General features: G+C 42.3%; 1 protein-coding gene across 1 annotated transcript in view; it reads right to left on the reverse strand.

The window, feature by feature from the left end:
* Positions 1-20,404, reverse strand: part of fam214a (family with sequence similarity 214 member A) — a 34,593-nt gene extending 14,189 nt beyond the window's left edge. Inside the window, exon 1 of the mRNA XM_038700854.1 lies at positions 19,168-20,404. Coding sequence (XP_038556782.1) covers positions 19,168-19,198 — 31 coding nt within the window. The 5' untranslated portion in view covers positions 19,199-20,404. The remainder of the gene's footprint in view (positions 1-19,167) is intronic.
* Between the last annotated feature and the right edge of the window lie 2,207 nt (positions 20,405-22,611).

Genomic DNA, 22,611 nt, shown 5'->3' on the forward strand with positions numbered 1-22,611 from the left:
CGCTTCCCCTCCTCCTCTCTTTCCCACCGGACCGTGACCAATTCATCTCTGCCTCTCCATCTCTTTAAACTGTGAGCTCTGGCTTTCATCGATTCATATTTGCACTTTTTGAATTAATGAAATGTCTGAAAGATGTCTTTTCTGTCTTCCCCCAATTTGTATTGTCCATTCTGTGTATTTTCCCCCCGCTTGCATTCAATATGAGAAGTACCATAGCAACTACTAGCATGCTTGAGAAATGCAAACAGAAAACACTTCAATCAGGAAAACATAATGAGGTTTAGGCCCCTTGTTTAAATAGGACATTTTGCTGATACATCCTGGACTTTGCGGACCTAAACCTAAATACATAACATGCAACGGAATACTGATCTTTCTCTTTTCCATATGCGTGTGACCCCTCCTCCATCTCCCGATAATGTGTGATGTGAATTATGTAACAGGTCGGATTTAGATTCAGGCTTCTTATTATTAGACCTGTGACCGTCTGCCACCATGTGCAGCTGGAGTCCTGCCTACAGATCGGCTGGTTCGGCTTGTATACACCCACCCACCCACCCTCTTAGCGGTCTCTGTGTCCTCGGGCCAAGAGATCACTTTAGAGTCATGTGGGATGGAAAAGGGCCTCCAGGACAAGAGCAGAGGGGGTCAGCCTCGACAGTCAACACTGTTATAGTAAAAACACCGTGGAATACACTGACACACCAATTAGTGTGATTCATCATTACCTAGGACCTGTCAGAGAGGGAAATGAACATGTAACATGTCCGTGGTCAAAGTGGTATGGTTTTTACATTTACATTTATTCATTTAGCTGCCGCTTTTATCCAAAGCGACTTACAATTGCTGTATATGTCAGAGGTCACACGCCTCTGGACTACTAGGGGTTAAGTGTCTTGCTCAGGAACACAATGGTGTCTCATGGTGGATTCGAACCCCGGTCTCTTACACCAAAGGCATGTGTCTTATCAACTGCACCATCACCACCCTTTTGAAGCAAGTAATGTAAAAACATGTTGCTGGATGACTTTTGTTACATTTTGTCCCCAGTAGTGTCTGTTTTAAGAGAGACGCAGATGGGAAGAAGAAACACTCATTCAGATAAGCGGACCTATTAATCCATGCACTATGGCCACACAATCACTGCGTGGTTGGCCCTCTTTCTATAGCAAAAGCTGCTCTACTCACCACACACGCACGCACGCACAGCTAATTTGAATGCTGTGTAAGTACCCATATGGCAAAAACCACTCCCACCCTCTGCTGCTCAGCCATGATGGTTCTCATGGTGTCCATTTGTTTATGTCCATGTCTCATTTTAATGAAGCACAGAACACTGAGTCTTGTTTTTCTTTTCTCATTAGTGATGCATCTGTGTTGGGGGACAGGAGGCAAAAGCAAGTGGCAGATGCGAAAGAAGAAAAAAAAGAAGAAGAGTCACAGATCAAAGCCTCAGAGGGAACACAACGCTGATGAACTCACCTATAGCTGGGCTACTGGTAATCAAAGACAATATGAGATAAAATACTGCAGGGCAGCAACCAGGGGGAAACGAGGCATACTTCAGAAGGAGCGAGACAGAAGGTATACACAGATATTGGAAGAGACAGACGAGTAGGGTAGATAGGAAACACACAGAGTTAGTTCAAAAGGCAGACAGGAAGTGATATTAACGTTTCCAGTTAACTGTCTGTCAAGTGAATTTCATGCAAATGTTTGAAGCCTCGCAAAATGGCCTATCTGGCAGATTGTGTTGGGGGCAAATAAATTAGAGAATATTTTAATGTCTGAAGTCACTTTTGAACTGGTGTGCTACAATACTGAACAAATCGTGACTTGGCTGTGGGGGTTTTCTTGAATCTAACAAAAACCCTCATGCTTCAAGTAAGTGTAACACATCTTGTGCTATTATGAGAAAACGTTACAGGACATCGAATACTTTCTTGAGGTTTTAAGTTCATATGATTTAAGTCATGATGAAGACTGATATTATTTTTGTAGGACGTGCGGATGCTAGATAACCAGCCTGCTGGGAGCCTGTGGGTTAAAGGCATTTCCAGGCAGCTTGAGTGCAGCAGTCTGCTGAGCTCGCTGAGGTGTGTCACGCTAACATGCAGATAAGCCGGCATTGTACATATACTCAAAGGGGTGTGTGATATTTTTTAATTCTATGCTAAATCCCTCTAATATTCCGCCACATTTGCATTAGCAGGGATCTCAACTGCATCAAAATAGGCACTTCTATTTTCTCTAAAAGTTGCTCGACAAATGACAGGACTGTGTCACATCTCTTGAACTGTGCATCTAGAAAGAAACGGAAAAAATTTAACACCATTTCTGTTTTGCTCGTATTGAAAAAGGGTTCCATTCAGTTTTTTTGTTGGATGAAAGGAGTCAAAAAAACTTACATGTATGGTCATACTGTTTTGCCATAGTTGGAGCACAATAGTGGTAACAACCAAATAAAAAGTAACCACAAAATCCAATATGATGAGGCTGATGCACTGTTTTTGTCAGATCAAATTCTCTTAGGCTCAGGGACATTACTAACATAGTATTTATATTTTCAAATGGTTACCCTAAGAATAGTGAGACAAAAATCACACTCTCAATTCTGAGTGAGAAATTTCAGATTCTTATTTTCTCATGCATTGTGCAGCCCAAACACACACACCCACACCCACACCCACACACGTTCACACACACAGCAGAGGCAGAATGGGAGATTACACCGACAGTTCTTCCATGCTGAATCTCCTTACTGCAGCCCCCTGGTGAGATACATATAGCCACAACTTGCTAGCTCTCATTTTCTGTTCATCTCCCTCTCCCTCCAAGTGTAGGTTCCTACAATCAACTATTTGATAACTTTGTGATGGTGTCTGCCAGTAGCACCCATGTTAAAAGGAGCTAATGCTGTGAATGCCTGAAGCCTTGGACACTCCATGGAAAGATAAAAAATAATTGCAACAGTCTGAGAAAAGTTCCAACAGCCACACGTTACTTGCTTAAATGCTGACACATGCCAAAGCCGGGCTCCAGACTGCAACTATTTAGTCGCATTTTGTGACCATTTTCGGAGACAGTGCTATTAAATTTTGTAACTAGGAGCAATATGCCTGCATTTTTTATTATTATTTTATATTTTTTCTCAAATCATTATTGTATATAATGTGAAACGTGTCTGTGTGTATGGCCCTTTACGCTCAACTATGCAAGTTAGATAAACCCCGCCTCCCCCTCATATTAAAGCGGGTGTCAGTGTTTACAACTTTGATGGGAGGATGAAGCGAAACAATCTTTCTGGTAACGTAAAGAGAAATAAAACACCATGAGAGTAAAATGAGGGTAAACATATATTCTCTCCTCTCTAAATTTGATGTCAGCAAACAACAGTAACGTTAAGTTGATGTGCTAGCTTGCAGTGCATCTCTGTCTAGTCTTGCTAACCAAGCTGCATCTCTTGGTCTGTGTCTATGTCTTGCTTGCGTTTCAGCACTTAGGGCTGTGTTTTGTGACGCTCCGCCTGCTAAAAGTGAGAGTGAAATATAACCATTTAGCACATTTAATAACCTCCAATGAGCAACAGCGTTTATAAATTGCTCAGAAAAGAAACCGCATTGTGTATGAACATATCATCTACATTTTATATTTTCTCCAGTTTCTTATTTATGTTAATATTCACTTATCTTAAGATTCAATAGAAAATATTCTATTCACCTAATACTGTTAATCTGTTCTGTAGAGGTCAACTTATTCTTAGACCAACAGACAGAGCAAACTGTTTTAAAGGAGGAAGCATTGTAGTGGGAGGACTGGGAGTCAGGTGCGACTGTGTGGCAATGGCATGGCTCAGAAGTCAGGTAGGAGGGCCCCTTAGCAGAATTTTGCTGAGGGCCCCCAGGGGTTGCATGTCGATTTAAGTGGTGCTCCTAAATTTTGCGCTGGTGCTCCTTTGATTTATACGTACTATAGCTGGTAGGCTAAGCTAGCTCTTTAATGTAAAGTTCCACACTCATTTCAAAGTATAGCACAGACAACTCATGGATTATTAACTGTACAACAGGGGGGCTCCCCTAAAATCCACCACTGGGCTGGGTTTTTGAAAGCTGCCTGGTGTCCACTGTGTGGCTGTCCCAACACTATGAGACACGTGGCCAGCTCAAGTATTCAAACACACTGGAAGCAAAGCAGGTGGCAGATTTTAAGTGTCAGCAGCCTTTGGCAACTGCATTTCACCACCATGGGAATTGTTTGCAATGCTGTATTTTCTGTTTCATGGCCAGTGCTGCAGTCTGACCGACTATATTTGGAGACCAGCTGGTCTGTAAGAAAAACTGTATATCCTTCCCCTTTGCATCTGAAGGATTACAACTGCTTGCTTATGTTTTTCTTAAAGTGTGTTTTCCTTTCTAACTCTCCATTTTCATGAGCACTTCACAAAGAAGAGTGTGGTTCCAAACATGCTGTGAGTCCTGAAATATGCGAGGCCACAAAACTTACAGGTCTACATCAGAACAGCGGCTACATCAGAGTGAGCAGTGTCAGTATGTACTGTGTGCATCCATGCACTCTATGTATATGAATGCGAGTATATTTGTAGTATCCTGTAACATACTGCAGATTTCAGTTGAGAATCCAGCCTTTTAGTCCCCATGTTCTGACATGGTGTTTACAACTTCATAAGTGCAAATAATGATTGTTCCGAGGTAAGTTGGTGTTTAAAAAACACGCAGCTACTACATAGTCTATTTTAGGGGTATTCAATTAGAATTCAAAGAGGTCCAGTTAGAAAAAATTTTCTGAAGCGGAAAGTGCGGAACATCAAAACAACTAACTTGCGTTATCATTCAGTACCATAACATATGTTTTTAGTCAACAACGGACTGTCAAAACTGCCAAGTTACCACTTTCCTACTTTCTCTTGTTCAGTGAGAAACGTGAGCTCTAGTTTGTCCTTCCTGCTAGCATTGGAGATCTGAGATATTCTGGTTCTGAACTGCCCGTGGCAAGAATGTACATGTAAAAATCTGTACATTACTTTCGTCTCTTCAATTCGTGTGTGTTTCCAAAACGTTTCTGGTGAATCTCACGGACTTGACTCTCAAGCACAGGAATGCACAGATTTTACTGGCTGAGCAGAGTCACATGACACAATTGTAGCACATGCGATTGGTCTGTGAGTGTCCTGGTCCGCTAAACCAGCACAGTAAATGCTAGAAAAGCTGCATGGGTTAAAATAGAAATGCCCTGTCACGAGGTAGTAAGTCTCAATAATAAATCGGTCCGCCTATTAGTGATATCTGGTCTATTTGTTCCTCAGAATGGTGTTGAAAGGCAAAAGAAAATCAGTGACCATCTTGACAACAGAACAAGGAGAAGTCTTGTGGTGTCTAATTTTGTCGTCAGCTGTCTAGCAATGGTGTTGTCATGACTTCAAGCATACTGTGTACTCAACTTCCCATGTTGAAACACGTACACAGGCAAGTGATGCCCAAAGGTTTGGACAACTGAAAATTTAATGTTGGATCCAGTGATCCATTTTTAGCAGGTCAATGGTCACCAGCAAAAATAACAAGCTTAATGGCCACTCTTCTGAAACGGCCCTGCTGACTGTGACAGAAGCCCTAAGGTCAGCTAGAGCTGCAGCCCAGTCCTCGGTTCTTCACCTGCTTGACCTATCAGCTGCCTTTGACACAGTCAATCACAGGATCCTACTATACGCACTCTTAGCAATGGGCATCTCGGGCAAAGCGATCCTGTTTAAGACTCATTTAACTTAGCAGCCCTGTGGCAATGCACAGCAGCAATATAAAGGAGGTGTAGCAGTGAAGGGGATACATTGCCAGAGTCATTTCTCTCCTGGCTGACCGACCTGGGAATACTGTGATCAGCGCTGAACAGTGATCAGCGCTTACAACTGTTGACAAGGGAAGGGGGGGTGGTTTACAAGTGTTACCAAGGCAACAGAGACCTTGTGTTAAACATTCCCATCACAGTGATTGAAGAGTGTCTGTAGGAACGAGCTGCACCAATACGTTTTCTGTGACAGTAAGCTGCAGCTTGACAAGAAAGTGTTTGAAGAAAGAAAATGAATGCTCCTGTTGTGTTCTGTGAATGTAAGAGTGACATGCACTGGGTATATACAGCATACGACTGTTTTGTGTTAGAGCATAATAGACATGCTCTGACTGTATAGCGTGTCCTTGCACTGTACACTGAGACCTTCTGTTGAATCTGCTAAGCTCTTTATGCGCTCATTCTTGCTTCAAGTGTGTTGCGCTCCATCTGCGTAGGTGTGTATGTAAACCTGAGAGTGTCCCAGTGTTGTCTGAGCATTCTTGTGTCTTTTCTTCTCCCTCTCTGTGGCAAATCAGCAGAGGACTGCTGCTAATTTTCAAACCTTATAACAGGGTCAGCTGTGTTTCCACAGCGCTTTATGACATGAATCGCACGTCACTGCCAGCTCACCTTTCCTGTTTTTGTCTGCTTTGTGTTATAACATAAAAAAAAGCCTGCCAAGGAAGTGGCATGTTTTTGCCAGAAGACTGTAAAGAATGGTAAGGATCATTAGTAAGGAGGACCTCATCCAGATTCAGTTTAAAGGGTTGTGAAGAAACACATGTTTTAAAATAACTGCTAATACACTGGGTTATTCTGATGCTTTAAATGCTACTGTTGATTTGGCTGTCACCAAACTCACCAATAAACTTTGTTCATCAGCCACTACTTTGTACCAGAAAGTTTCACTATAGGCAGGGTTATGTTTTCTTTCTCAAAACTTTCCCCACTAGATTAAGTGACATGTTTCTTCAAAACTACGGACTTTGGCTCTATGATGTGTGTGTGTGTGTCCCTCTCTCCCACTCTGCAACACAAAAGGGCAGATTCACAGCACACATAGCAACAAGCCCTGATTGGCTGAGAGGCCTTAGTACAGTTCCAGCTGAGGAGAACCCTTCTTCTGTTTTGTGGACTCAGCTGCTATTATTCGCCCACTGCCAACAAACAAACACAGGCTTGACCCAGACTGACACACCACCTTGCCCTCTCTCTCTCACACCCATTATTCTCCACCATAAACAGAGCTGTTGTTTAGAAGCTGAGCGACTCACATACTAGTGAAGTGAGGTGGTAAACAAGCTCCAGGCCTCTGGAATTTACTTTTCATCATGAGGCATAGGCACTTAAGAGACAAAACTCATCTCAGCCCCGCAAAACTGGACCTGATTTCAGAAAGCAGCGATGTATTTACGTCTACGGTACTTGTTACAATTAGTTGTTGACATGTCCATCTCTCCCTTTTCCTTACACTTTTCGGTAGATCAAGTTGTACAACATGTAAAATTTGTGTACATGGCTACTGAGCAAAAAAAACTATTAAATATAGCAGTATAAGTAGGATTAGTAGGCCATCTAGTTTCAACCCACAAACTTCAGCAAACTTTTGTTGAGTTCATGCACACAAATCCCCTTTTGCTGTTCAGCTTTCTTACAGTATTAGGTCAGTACTGTATGATGAAAGCTCCAGTAACAATGGCGTCCTATCACGGTTAGGTAACCATGGTTTAAGGAGTGCCAAGAGTCTGCAGGATTTTATTGCAACCACACACTATGCCAGCTGATTTCATAGAGTAGCACACCTTTAACCGGACAGGTAATAATCAGCTGGTATAACCTTTGAATCAGATGAAAACCTGCATACTCTCTTCCAGCTACTGACCACAAAAGGGGTAAATTCAAATCCCAAAACCTGCCGGGAAGTTCTAGATTAGGAATGAGATACAGTATGCGTGCTCTTTATCTTCGACAACCATAGCAACTGAAGTCCTTGAGTAAGGTACTTAAACCTCCTATTATACAGATGATTTGCTTGGTGGCTAAAACAGGAAGAGTGGCTGCACTGGGCAGCTTCCAGGTGCATTAGGCTGAGTAAATGCCAAGCAGAGTGAAGCTGAAAAACATTACCTGTGCGGTAAACTTTCCTGAGATTTGAAAAAAATGCCTTTGAATACTAAGATGCCCAAACTCCAAAACAATGAGGTAGGCCTACTTGTGGCTAAAGGGGACTCAAGTGTACACTAGGTGCTTGTGACATGTACTTGTTCATAACAATTCATCACACCTCTCTCTCCTAATTTCCCTCTTCAGATGCAGTGACCCCCACAGTGCCCTTTCTGACCTTACTTGCACATACTGGACATGGACCCCCTATGCCCGTGTTATTTAGGCAAGAGTGGTCCTTTGCAAGCTCAAACTAATACCTGTTATGCAATGTGGAGTGGAGTGAGTAAAGCAGTACTGGACTGGTGGGCAAAGTGGGAATTACTAAACCCCAGCAGAGCCAACAATCACGCAGTACTGCATAATCTAGCCTTAACAATGTACACACTATAGGTACAAAGTTTAATTTTAGATTCAACTTTCACATTTTCATTTTATAGAAATGCCACAAAGTAGTGTATGTACATCCCAATATTATATCAGGTGCATTGGCACGAAGGTGAAAACAATATCAAGATTTCTTTGAGAATGAAAATAACAATTTTATCCTCCAAAATAACCTAATTTAACTTTCTCCTCTAATGGCAACATCTAAAACAAAATATAGCAGTATTATAGGCTAGCAGTTTAAATTTCTGCAAGCTGACTGCTGGTAGTTACAGGACACTAGGGCAGTAGGACAACCCTACTTCTCTCTGTAACCGGAGCCACCCCGTCCAACATGAATGCACAGGCTTTTGACCTCCTCTGCCGCCCATGCCAAATTCAGGAGAGGGGGGTCTGAACTGAGCAACCTGAGCAGTCGGGCTCCAAGTCTCATATGAAATGTGTTCCAGTTGTGGTAAAGGCAGATCGAGGTGGCTGGTGATGGGAATTAACTGCTTGGGACAAGGAAGCACAAGGCCAAAGTCTTGAGGTGGCTAGGAAAACCCCCCACCTTATTCTTGGTAAAGCTGTAGTGAATGATTAATCTGCCACAAAAAGCAAACAAACAGCACTTGTTTACCTACTCTGCTTTTGGTTGCTTCTCCCTTTTCATTGTTATACTGTACTTCACTTGCGTATCATTTCGCACCTTCTTTTGTCAGGAATTGTGAAACTCGTAATTACAGTTCCCTTACCCCCAACATCAGCATTCATTAATAGCGTGATACGACAGTAAAAACAAACACCTAAAATAGCATTAACCCAGCTAAACAGGACAGAATGACTGTCAGCTGGTTTGTTGCGAGGATGAAGCAATGCTGAGGGTGATAGGGGAATCGTCTCACTCCGTACTGAGGCCGGTTGCTGGCCTGAAAGCAATGAGATGAGACAATGGAGAAAAGGAAAAGGGATAGATGAGTCTCAAATTAACTTAACCTCACACTGTTGTGAATAAACAATGTGCTCAGCGCCTCCACAATGAGCCCCTGAGGTACTTTTTGTTACCAGGGACTGCGTAAATATGATTATATTACTTTAAAGGAATGGTTCACATTACAGACAGATCAATTATCGCTTTATGCATATTAACTGGTTGATATTAGATGTCTCTTGATTAATCAGTATTCACAATAACACCCAGTATGAATGAACTGATTTACATAGAAAACAACATTTCTTTGATACTTTAGCCCAGCTTTCTTTTTTCCTCGTCTCTCCATACTCTTATCAGACATTTCTTAATCAATCTATAATGGTCTTTCAGTACTAACAGCACACTGTCAGCATGGAAACACAGAAACAGATGAGATGTGTGTGTTGTGTGTCAGCCTAGTGTATGAACCTGATTAAAGTGCCGGCTTACATAACACTGTGTGGTGTCTGGTAACAGACCTTAAAAGCTGAAGAGGACTCCATCCTCTTCAGAGTCAATCTAGACCGTCTGTCACATTAACCAGTTGTATGAAATCAGTGGCATCTGGCAAGGCCCTAGTTTCTTTATTTCCTCATTCACTGTTGTGCTCTGTGAACTCTACTGAGAGCTTGTGAGCTTTGACTGCCTTGACTAGTTGTATAAGTTAAAACATTTTTACTTTTATCAAAAGGAGTGCCGTCCTTCACAGGTACTTTTTGAGACCTGAAATCAGCTGCAGGAGTCATAGCGAGTGCTGCACATGCACATTTCTCAGGCCTTGTGCAAACAATTGCAAAAATTGAAGCATATTTCTTTTTTTTTTGAGCCAGATGACTTAAAAAGACTTCAGTTGCGCCCACAAAACAGCGTTAGTGTGTATATATGTGAACTGGCCTTACACTACCACTTTCTTTATTCAAAGTATTACATGACAAATGCACTCCAATAGCAATAGATCTGCAGAAAGTCTTTGTCAAGCAATCAATATAAAGTATACTGATAAATCTGTCAGGTCCTACTGTTTATTTGTTTATAGTAAATCAACCTAGCTCAATTTCTGTCAATATGCTTTTTGTCTCATTATCAGCAGATGGTGGTGGAGGTGTTAAGTGCTGAGGTGTTACAGTATCTGAAATCTACGTAATGTGACAGGAGGAAAAACGGAGAGGAGGGCAGAGGAACATAGGACAGGTAGGGAAGGCCAGTGGAGCGAGGAGTGAGAGAGCTGATTCACTACAAGGTCAGAGCAGATCAAAATTGCCTGTGCAAGGTTTCTCTCCCGACAAATCTACAGGATAACAATAATCACACATTCCCTAACACACGCCTATGCAAACACTGCTGAGGTTAACGAGAAGCTGTTGTTTTGGTTTCTCAGTTGCAAAAATAACACACACGCTGGATGCATGAGAAAGCAATGCTCAACATTTGTGCCAGGCAGGAGTGCTGGTGTTTTTCTTTAGTATGTGGTTTCTGAGCAAGGCGTGCTAAGTCCCACAGAACTTGGTGCAGATCTAGTTATGTCACATCAGAGATTAATACTAGAGTGGAAGGAAGGATTCACTGTAGAGGACACCAGGAATTCATAGTTCATGGAGATGAAGTACCTGTAGGTGACCGATACGTTCTGCACATGCCCAAAAGTGGTCTTGTCAGTCAAAGAAGGTTATCATAAATGTGCCTGTTCACAATCACTCGTGATGTGATGAACCACAGATGTTTGGTGAACTCAAGACACGGAATGGTTTTAATCAATAGTTTGGTCTCTGTGTAACAATCAAAAGTGGCCGTGTCAGTCAAAGAAGATTACCACACATGTACCACAAATAAACACCGAACTAAAACAAATTGACCTTTTCTTATTTTTTAATTCTTAAAATCAAAATGAAGACAGGGACCAAACTATTACTCTATTGATCAAAACCATTTTGTTATCTTGAGATCACCTTACAAGTCATTGTGAACAGGCACATTTATCTTCTATCGTCTTTGACTGACAGGACCACTTTTGAGCATGCGCAGAACGGATCGGGCAGCCGGTAAGGATAAGGAACTGATAGAACCTATACTGCAAGTTGTTGAGTTTTGGCAACTTTGTTAACAGAAAAACACATATTTGCACATTTTACTAACCCTGTTCAGTCTGTTCAGCTCATTTGCAAAGTTATGAAACTCACTGCCTTATAACATTTAGCTCTATATTGGGCTCTCTATATTCCAAAGACATACAGAAATAAAAGACAGAAACTCAAATACACAAAGATAAAGACATATCGTCCCCACCACAACACCACCCCTACCAGGGGAAAACCACCAGGTCCAGATGGCTCTTCCTGTTCCTGCAGAGCTGGCTGCTGGTTGGCTATGAGTAGCCACGGGGGCATGAGGATGTGACGAACACAAAAGCAATGACATCACTGGCACCCTGGCAGTAGACATATGACCCATGCTGCTACCTTTAGCTTCAGCCAGTCCAGCACCAAGTCTGGATGGTGTATTTGTGTGTCTGTATTAGAGCCCGGCAGATTTATCGTCCGATATGAGCCAATTACATTTAATCGGCATCTGCATTTATAACAGCCGATATGACGATTACACAAAGAAACAGAGACAGATCCTTCACTCATGTCATGAGTGTTGCATAGTTTGCCCACCAGAGGGCGCTCTGCAGCTCCTCTGTTAACAAAAGTGCCTCCCCCACATAAACCACAGAAGGAAATCAGCTGTCTGGAGTCTACCGGAGCCTACTGGGGCATATAGAAACAGCAGAGTGGCTGTGTTAGTGGTGAGTTGGTCATTTGTCCTGTTAATTACATGACTTAAATAATAATAATGAAAGCAGCCCCAATCACTTCTCCTCTCCTGGAAACATCCATGACTTACTAACCCTCCTGTTTTTCACTGCCCTCACCTGGTTTCCTCCAGGCTCACAGCAGTGACGTTATGTTTAAGGTTACGAGAGTTGGGTGTTGGAAGCTACGCTCCTGACAAACGTGATTGTAGATTTATTTCTAAAACAAGTGTGTCATTTCTAGCGAACGGTCCGCATTCCTCTCCAATTCATTACTTCTAGAATATTTTCTAACATCCCCTACAGCTGCTAATGCTGCCGGTTGCTAAATTAGCCACAAAGCTAATGCCATGTTTATCAGTGGCAGAGCGCTAATCTTAATGAGCAGTTAAACTATAGAGTGTAACGTATTCTAAAATTTATCTGCGAGCTGCCTGTCTGCAGTTATACTCACAATTAAACCAGAGCGGACATGTAAATAAATGTGAGCTGAACAAGAATATAATACAGCTTCCTGCCAGACAAAGTTATCTAGCTCCTGTTTGTGTGATGTTGTAGATGTGAAACGTTGTAGTCAGAGCCGTAACGGCTCTGGTTGTAGTTATAGTTAAATGAAGATGCAAGTCCTCGTTGTAGACAGCCATGTAGTATTAGATGCATTCAACAGCAACTCACTATTTCGTAGACGGCATGTTTTACAGCAAGCTGGTGGTTGAGAAATGGTTTCTCGTTGCTTTGGATATTATTAAAGAGTGCTGGTAAAGTTATAAACTAGATGTGAATATGCTACATTGCATATAGTTATTATGGCAGATAATGTGTAAGGTAAAATACACATAGCCTACGCTTATTCTCTTTCAGCCATCTGTTTACAGTTGCACCTTCCTGCAGTAAATATTTATTGATGGGCAATTGTTTACATGTTACGTTGTTGAGAATGTAAAAATAACAATCTATTTAGGAAAAGTTATTATAGCCCACATACCGAACAGCTTTCAATATCGGCCTGTTTGTAAATTGTAAAAAAGTGTAGTTTAGACAGGAAAGGGATCTACTATCCAAATAATTTTCAAAATCAATATATCGGCTCATTAATCAGCTCTTTTTCACTTCAATATCGGCATTGGCCCCCAAAAACCCATATCGGTCGGGCTCAAGGCTGGGGGGGGGGGGGGGGGGGGTAGCTGTTCTAAATATGTACACCTGCTTTTATGTCTGTGATTGACTAAAAGCATTACGCCTATTTCCGTACAGGGTAGCAGTTAGAGAGGCAACGATTATTCGATTGAGAAAAAAATGAATCGACAACTATTTTGATAATCGATTAATCGAAAAATAGTCTGTGCGTGAGGCAGCAGCTAATCCGCCCCAAACTCCCTTAAAAAATCACGGAGTTTTGTGAGTTGTTGAGTTAGGGGAAACTATATTTGTTGTGAAATGCTGTCTACTACAAAATCGTTATTATTGATCCCCTCTTGTAAATTCGGCAAATGAAATGCATGACGTTATTCCTTTGTATACAGTGTCAGTTTGTCCCAGGGTGTTGCAGTACTGGCGTGAAACCTGCTCCGTCGCTAAACAGCAGATCAGTTGCTTATCAGGACGTGATTTCAGTTTTCTGTTGCTGCATTTTTGAAATCAGTATATATTTTATTGTCTTGACTGTTAATTAGCACATGCCTAAACCAACCTCAGGTTTAATTTACAGGCTAAATGAGAGGCATTGTGTAATTTTGCGATTCATAATCCCAATAGTCGATTATTCGTTTCAATAATCGATAGATTAATCCACTATCAAAATAGTTGTTAGTTGCAGCCTTAATTTGAAGACATCACTTTGGCCCCTGGAACATTGTGATGAGCATTTTTCACAATTTCTTGACATTTTATAGAATTAACGATTAGTTAAGTCTATAAAATAGGCAGCAGATTAGTTGAAAATAATCGTTGCAGCCCTAATAGCAGTACAGTTGAGTATGTGTCCTGATAAAGAGCTGGTATGCAAAATAAAATGTTCCAGCATTATGTAAGAGCATTGCTGGACTGGGGGGACTGGTTGCCCAATCCAATGTAGCAGCTAGGCAAGGCTAGGCTACTTACAGTCAAAGCTGTCACAACAGCATTGATTTAGGCTGATTACTCCAGGGGCCAGGATTGTAACTCACAGCTGAATGCCTACCCAGTATTGGTATTCATTGCGAAAGGCTGCTCTGAATCTCGCTGTACAATGGGGAGTCCAATATCCATGTTCAGTGCAGCTGGGTCAGCAAATAGCAGTGGTGTTGTATTAAAAGGCTATAAGGTGAAAATTAAACTAGTTGATGAAATGTATACCTACTGTAAGATTGTGTACGCATAAATAGGAAAGGCAAGCAGACCTTTTAAATGACTAAAAGATTATGGTTTTCAGTGATTCTGTTGCCCTTGGTTTCCAACTGTCACACAGAGTACTACCAACTACCTGAAAAGACAGTACTACCAACGAGCACTTGTTTTGCTGTAGTTAAAAACCTTGAGAACAGGGACTCAGTAAATAAATTAGTCAAAAAAGTGAGAAAAATACACAGACAGACTCCAACTGTGTGACGGGAGTAAAACGAAGGAGAGCACTTGTTGTGGCTGCCTGCTGCTATAGGATAAATCACTGCTGAGGAAGAGGCAAAGACAACACCGGAGTAGACAGGTGCTGCACAGGACAACAGTGTGTGTCGCTCTGCATTATCTGAGTCTCTCATCAGTGAGAGTGTATAGTCTGATCCGCTGGCATGTGGCTGGGACATCTCAAGGCAGCTGTAATCTGGCTGAGCGCATGGCTGAAGGTAGTGGAGTAAATTGGGGGGGGGGCTCCTCCTTAAAGGACTAATTGCTCCAAACAGGAAGCACCATCAAACAAACACACCAAACAGCATTACACAGAGAGCAGGAGCACAGCGCTGAGGCTGGCCAAGCTGACTGAGTCTCTCAAACATGACCAGCGCGGAGGTCATCTCTGTGTGTGTTGTTAAATGTGTGTCTGAAAGGGGGGAGAGAATGAGAGCTGTGGTTGAGGGCATAAAGGTGGAGGCATTCTTAGCTCTTTGCTCATACATTTCCCAAGATGGCCTCATATAACCATATAACACAAAGTGTTTTTTTGTTTTGTCCCTTCAGTGATCTGGTTGTAAGGAGCACCGCCGCAGTTGAGCAGAAACAGCCTATTTTTATGCTGTAAACAATTCCAGGATGCAAATAAAACTCAGCTTAACCACACTTCAACGGAAACTGTTTGAACCTTGACTGGTGTAAACAGCTCCCACGTTTTCCATAGCTGCTCTTTATGGGACCTGTAAAAGCTGTCAGTTGAGCCACATGGTTCAACGGTACAGTGCTCATTAGGGCCAATAGCAATCTGTTGCTACATTCACCCTCTCCTTGCACCCCATGTACTACACACACACACACACACACACACACACACACACACACACACACACACACACACACACCATCCTGACTCACAGCTCAACTCACAGGAAAACAAGGGGGTCAGATGACTTTGGTTAGGCCCCTGAGCAGAACATAAGTGCTCTTCTTCTTCCTTCATAATAAAAGCATGGTTCATAAGGTGCCACAAAGCGTTGCTGCAAGATCATAAGTCTTAATTCTTTGATTTATATCAGGAGCTGAAGTTCAGACTTAGAGCTCAGACTGATGCTGCTTTTTTCTTTGGACACCAATTCTTGTGCCACAACTCATGGTATTAGCTGCCAGTGCTCCTTTTTGTTTTTCCTTTTTTAGGGCGGGTTGACACCAGCCTTGTTTAGTCTGGCTGAACCCTGAAGCGATAATCCCCATGATGGTGCGGTTTGTTTGGGTTGGTGCGAACGCTGGACTCGAATTCTAGTGCGGACCAAACAACCGCCTCTGGTCCGCCTCAAAGAGGTGGTCTCGGACTGCTGTCAAGTGAACTCTGAAGCGGTTAATTTCTGGTGTGAACACACTTTTGAACAGGGAGCCTTTCATGCAGCCGTGCATAGATGCTCGCCAGTACTTTTCGTGAACTGACCAATCACAGCATGGAGAAGGCGGGACATTAAAAAAAGGCTGAGACACTCCAGCAAAGTTTAGAAATGTTGAACTCGTTGACTAACCACCAAGTAGGCCTAGAGCGTTTTTCTTGCTCAATAATTGAATGACTGAAGAAACCCACAAAAATTAAACTGCCGTTTTGTCCAGCTGGAATTAATATTATAGGCAATTAATGGTAAGCTATCGTAGCCTGTACTATTATCTGAAATTATAATAAATACACAAACATTAGTGCTGATCAAACCTTAACCACAGTGGTGTAGGCTAATTTCAGAGAAAGGTTTTATTTGTGACACAGCTGAATCTCAACTAATGAACTATCTGTATGCAAATTATCCAAATCAAGTGTAACCTGTAAATATACTATTATACTAACATTATACTTTACTTGTATACCTTTACTCCTCCAGGTTGTGGATATATTTTGTTTATCAAATGATCAGAAATAACAAGAAAATGCATAGATTTCGGTCATAAGATAACTCACTGCCTTTACTGTACGCGTACTGGTTACTTATGGTTACTGTTGCGCGAAGTCACCCCCCAAAGGCCCATTCTGAGCCAGGAAAAACACTGTTAGCAGGGCACAAACCTGGACTCAACAAAGTGAGATGCCTCCTGAATATCTGGGCTGAGGAGAATGTTTCTCAATTACTAGTGAAGGTGCATAAGGACAGAATATTCAGCGATAAAATGAAGGAGAATGTATTCGAGTGAGGGGTTTGATTTTTTTATCTGCTGACTGTATGACCAATAATCGACTGCCATTTCCGCTACATGGCTTTTGTTGACAATTTATAGACCTTTTGATTTTTACCTTTGTAAATGTAAACCGGGCCAGTTGTCAAATTTAAACAAAGTATTATCCTTGCATTGGTTCTCTTCAGGAACTGGACCTTTAGGTGTGATCCTGCCCTTAAATACAAATGCCATGCAGTATTGAACCAATTAGGATCAATCGTCCAAGTGTAAGTTAATATGAGGACATCACTAGACATCATGTCTTATGTGTATGTGGGGCTATTCATACAGAAACTATTATTAGACTTCTGAATTGATGTTGTTCTGAAGATTTATAAAATGGTGTTGTTATGGCAGTGACTAAGACATAGAACTTAATTTGGATTGGTCACGTCAGCCTGACATGGGATATGTTTATTATGTTCGAGCACAGACACGGATTTGATATGTTGAACTTCAGCGCCACCAGTTCCCATAGTCCCCTCTCAAAGTGCTAAAGGTGGAGCGAGGGTGCCAAGATATGGCAGGGCAGGGTTCAGTCTGATTCTAGCACCTCATCACGCACCTAAAGCCTTGGCTTGACTTTTCACACCCACCTGAACAGGAGGCTGCAGCCTGTGAGACTTGCTGAAGGAGTATTAGTGATAGGGTTAGAGGGCTGGGGTTAGATACACACGTCTGGACTTGTTCAACTCTCCCCTTCAAACTTAACATAGCTAGGCTCTCCTAGAAACCCTCAATCCAGCATTAGAGCAGTGAAAGGGCCTGCTCTGTGCTCAACTCAACCGTGCTGTGGTCCGAGCCTCTGAATAAACAGCTTCTCTCACCACTGCAGTCCCTTTCTCAGAGAGCAGGGAGAGGAGAAGCAATCTGGTATCTCCACCAAAGGAACGGCACAGTATGTTCCAAATAACAATAGCCCCACTGTGTCTGCCAGTCAAATAGGGAGCTACCGCTGTGGAGCAGCTTTTACTGGCACAAGCTTTCATAATTAGAACATGACAGTGAGAGAGCCAACTTGACATGGCAACAACATGGCAACGAACAGACTCGCTGTAGTAATGTGCCTTAGGCCAACAGTTCTCAATCCTTTTGGCTGATAGGAGGCAAATAAACACACACTGAGTATTTGGTACATTAAATCATCTCAATATCCCCCAATTTGAGAGTCATTATCCCAACCAATAATCCAACATACAACAGCAGTGTTGCCGTTTGCTGCTCACAGTTGACCCAGCATGCTGTGCTGCATTATTAGGCTATAATTACACAGTACAGTGCCAGTCAGTGTGCCCTTTCTCTGGCTAGTCACATCACACAGATGTCTGGGTCAGTGCTTCTATATAAAGGCCGCAGGATTGTACAAGCAAGGACGGGCAAGGCAAGGCTAGGGTTAAAAGTATAGGCCCATATAGGGCACATGTTTACAGTTTGTTTTGGAGTCCTATTACAAGTATTTTGTGCTCTAAGCAAGATCTCACTCAGGCCAGTCAGCAACCTGACTGCAGTTTCATAACCAATGCAAACATACAGACTACCCCGACTGACTGCAGATAATGTCATCATGACTGAGTACAGTGGCACTTCACTGCTTCCAAGTATGGTGCTATTGTGCTGTTGACAACACCACCTATTTTTTTTTTTTCTTTTTTTTTTTTTTAATTGTGTCAGGGCAGAGATTAAGGTTCTGAGATGCGCTTTACAAATGAATGCAGTGGTAAAATTATCATAATCACATTGAAACAAACAAGGGTGTCCCCTCTGTCCCTGTTTTACCTCCTGCTGCAGATATAGCGACATGTAAACAGGTTGCAGAGCATAAGGCAGGAGCCTTATTTCCACAACAGGGTGGGTGTCAAGTACATTTTGCAGCAAGAGATTGTCAAAACAAGAGCTACTGGCAAAAAAGGGAAGAGCATTTGGCATGAGAGGATCTTGCAGGTTATATGTTGATGCAACAGTGGGGAAAAGAGACAGCTGACATTCGTGGTAACATCCAAAACTAGGGCACCAAATGCGTGTTATATGTACACGTCCTCATCGACTCAGGTCAGGCTTTGTTAATTCACATAACCAGTGACCAGGCTGACCGGCTGTTACATAATTCCCTGGCCTGAATCTTCTCTCAGGGGAATGGGTACAGTCAGTGCACAAAAAGCTTGCCCACACACTGACCATCAAGTCCACTCCACATGTGTCTGTGTGTTTTTGGTGCCCCACATACCTCGCTCGGGCTTCATGTTGTCCAGTGTCATCAGGTTGCCTTCAGGGTCCTCTTGCAAGGTCTTCTCTCTTTCTATCACACACACACAGTCTTGACAGCAACACAACGGTGTCTGGACCCCCCAAACCCTCTGTGACTGAGACCTGCTGTATTAGCGAAGCAATAATATCAGCTGTGAAGCCTGTGCGTTGGTGCCAGCTGCCCCCTATCCAACAACAAAGCATTGCTTTGTTAGCATGCTACTGTACGCTTCCATCGAGTCGCACTGTATTGTCCAACTGACTAACACAAAGACAGCTGATAGCGAATGCCAGTTACAGTCAGCGTTTGGTAATGGAGATGCCAACCTGCCTGCTAGCGAGTAACCAATCTGGCTACTAGTAATTTAACTAGCAAGTTGGCTACTCTCACAGTCAGTCTCAAATTCCACCACCTGAACCACAGTTACGTCGCGATGCATTTCTGTGTCTCATCTCCTGCAACACTGGCTCCTCACAACGGCGCTCTGCCAGGACGGGGGGTTGCTAACTCAGCAGTGTGAGCTAGATAGCAAACACAAACTAACTAACTTTATCGTTACTGTGTAGTCAAGCGTCTATTGGTGACGACGACCTCACAAACATCCCAACCCCCCACTGTAGCGCAGGTAGCCACGGCTCAGCAACAAACACCGCTTCCCGACGACGGACGGTCTCGATATTTATTTTTTTGCTACGGCGAGAGCACATTCAGCGTATCACTATTCTCACGAAAACCGGTGATATCACACGGGTATGGGCCAATTTCTATCCATCGACAGCGGTGGAACCGTCGCCATCTACTTAATGTTAGAAACGCCACCTGTACTGACTTCCTTTGCGATCTTCATTAAAACTTTTCTAACCTACAACAAACAGCCCGACTCTGCTCGGAAAGCTTCGGCAACACAGCAACGTTTTCCACGAGGGTTTACCGAGCAGCAGTTGGTATTTACCGCTGACAGGCCAAGCTGACTGCTGAAATTACAAGACTATCTCGATACTAATATTTTTCAGGCGAAATGCAGATGAAAGGAACAGTGAGTCCTCCTAGTCGTGATGCTTTACAGTCTGCCTCCCCTCCCCACCGCTTGTCAAAACAGATCAGCGCAGCTCCAGTCACGTGTCCCAACAACAGACCCAGTCGTCACTTCCTCCCTCTCTGCCAGCCTCGCATGAACTCGCAGCCATAGCAACCGCCAAGTTAGAAGTGGTAACAGAACTTGTGAGGAAGACGTCTCTGGTGAAAAGAAATATAAAAAAACAACAACGGCCTGTATAGCTTTCTCTCTCACTGCTGTTACATCAATGACCGTTGATGTTTGGCCAGGGAAACGGGACCAACAACAGAACGGGCTACTCTCGCAAGCTGATTGGTCAGTGGGGTTCGGTGCGCGTTCACGTGCGCACGTGAGGGCTCGTTTTTTTTCGTCGTGAACATTTTGTACTGGCCTGTTTGAAGCCTATGGTGTGCACTATGGTTTAAGGTAATGCTATTATATGTTGTAGTACAAAGTCTTGACTGGCGAAGTTACTTATAAAGCAACTGAGAAGTTCCTGGCAAATTACTAGATATCAGCCAGAGGCAAGGACTTTGTTTCAGCTTTTCATTCGTTGTCACTTTTCAAAAATTAAAGAATGTTTTGGCTCGTACATGTTTCAGACAAGCGAACTGACATATTTGTTATTTGTTACGTCGTCCAACAAAAGGGAGCTTCAGCCATTTTCAATAATAGGGGAACGACTGTTAAACAGTCAGTCAGAAAAGTATAAAAACTATAGTCCAGCCCAAGGCAATGTGGCAAAGTAATGGTAGAGATGTGGTACAATATCCACTATCATTCAACAGTTGACCCCTCATTGTAAAAAAGACTGCCCTTTGACCTAAAAGAACTAAACTTAACTTAAAAGTCAACTTTAAATGTTAAGTTTAAGTGAAAAGGTAGATCCAGAACCCAATAAATTCAGCACGAGATCCATTGTTATTTTGGTACAAATGGAAAAGGACAGAGGGAGAGCTCTTTGTTTTAATCTCTTCTCTGCTAAGACCTCTTGGGGACAAAAGGCAAAGGCCAAAATGAGGACACTAGAATCTGCTTCACCAATCTGTTTGGCAGCTGCTTTGCACTTTGTGTGTTATTGTTCTTTGCTACACACAAATATATTCTATAGAGGGGACTGGAGTTTGGTTAAAATGACTAGTGTTATTGTAATATTTTGGATAGACTACTGAAAAAGAAAAATTCTATATCCTGTTGTTGTCACAGGGTAGGACTGAACAATTCATCAAAATATAATCAAATTTACCCAGAGAATAGGGTCATAAAGTCCACAATGACAATGCAAGCATCTGCCAGTTGTTTATGGGCCCCCTCTGGGGAGGGAACAAAGTTTACAAAGTTAGTCTACTACTGTAACAGATATACACCAAAATTATGTTTAACAGTCTATCCATAAACCCATCTATCTATCTATCTTATGATAGCATAAGAAACCCTGTGGTCTCCTATCAGGGGTTTAGCTCGGAAACAGCTGTGTAAGGGGTGCTGTTGAGGGTGATTGTTGGCCGTCAGGGATTAAAGGGCTCAAAAATTCAGAGTGTGCTCCTGAGTAGTTAACAACAACATTGACAGCAGACCAACATGAGATGCCAATAATCCTAGCTACAGGGCTAAAGGGGAATTCTACAATAAAACTAATTTCACATTAAGTAGGGAGACATGGTACAATGAATGCAGACTCCAGTGGTTGAAATGCCTTGTGGTAGGAAGAATCCACCATCGTTGACTTTCAGTCCAATTTTTTTTTAAAATGCTTGGTGTGAAGCAGCTTTGCAAACTTTGCCACTTTGAGTTAACTTGGTGCTCAGACTTTGCCACTGTTTGTTAGTTGTAGTGTTGCAACTAGCAAATCACAGCCCAAAGAAAAGAGTTGTATTAAAAATCTTATGAGTGTGAAGGGGAAGCTGAATCTAGTTGATGATGACATGAAGAGATAAATCCTGGAGCTAACAGTAGCAACTCCCAGAAAGCTGTGACCCCACCCTTGCTTATTTTAAAGAGATATGGGGACATTTCCTGATTCACAGCTGGAAGATCTGCATTCACTTAAAGCTCATTTGGATTTGATATCTTAGTCCATAGTGCACACTGTTTAGTGTAATAAAACCAAACATCATTATAAGTATTGATGCTTTAGTGGGTTTAAATGATCTTCTTTTAGTGTGACTTTTCCCTTTAAGAATGTAGGCAAATGCCAACAAAGTTCTTGTGCTTTTAAAAATAAATGTCATAGCCCCATCTAGTGGCAGGATACAAGTAATGCAGCAAATAAAAGGAAGCGCTATCTATCTATCTATCTATCTATCTATCTATCTATCTATCTATCTATCTATCTATCTATCTATCTATCTATCTATCTATCTATC

Source organism: Micropterus salmoides, unplaced genomic scaffold (genome assembly GCF_014851395.1).
Source record: "Micropterus salmoides isolate LMB-PRFRI ecotype aquatic unplaced genomic scaffold, ASM1485139v1 Ms_hic_scaffold_6, whole genome shotgun sequence".
NCBI classification, from domain to species: Eukaryota; Metazoa; Chordata; class Actinopteri; order Centrarchiformes; family Centrarchidae; genus Micropterus; species Micropterus salmoides.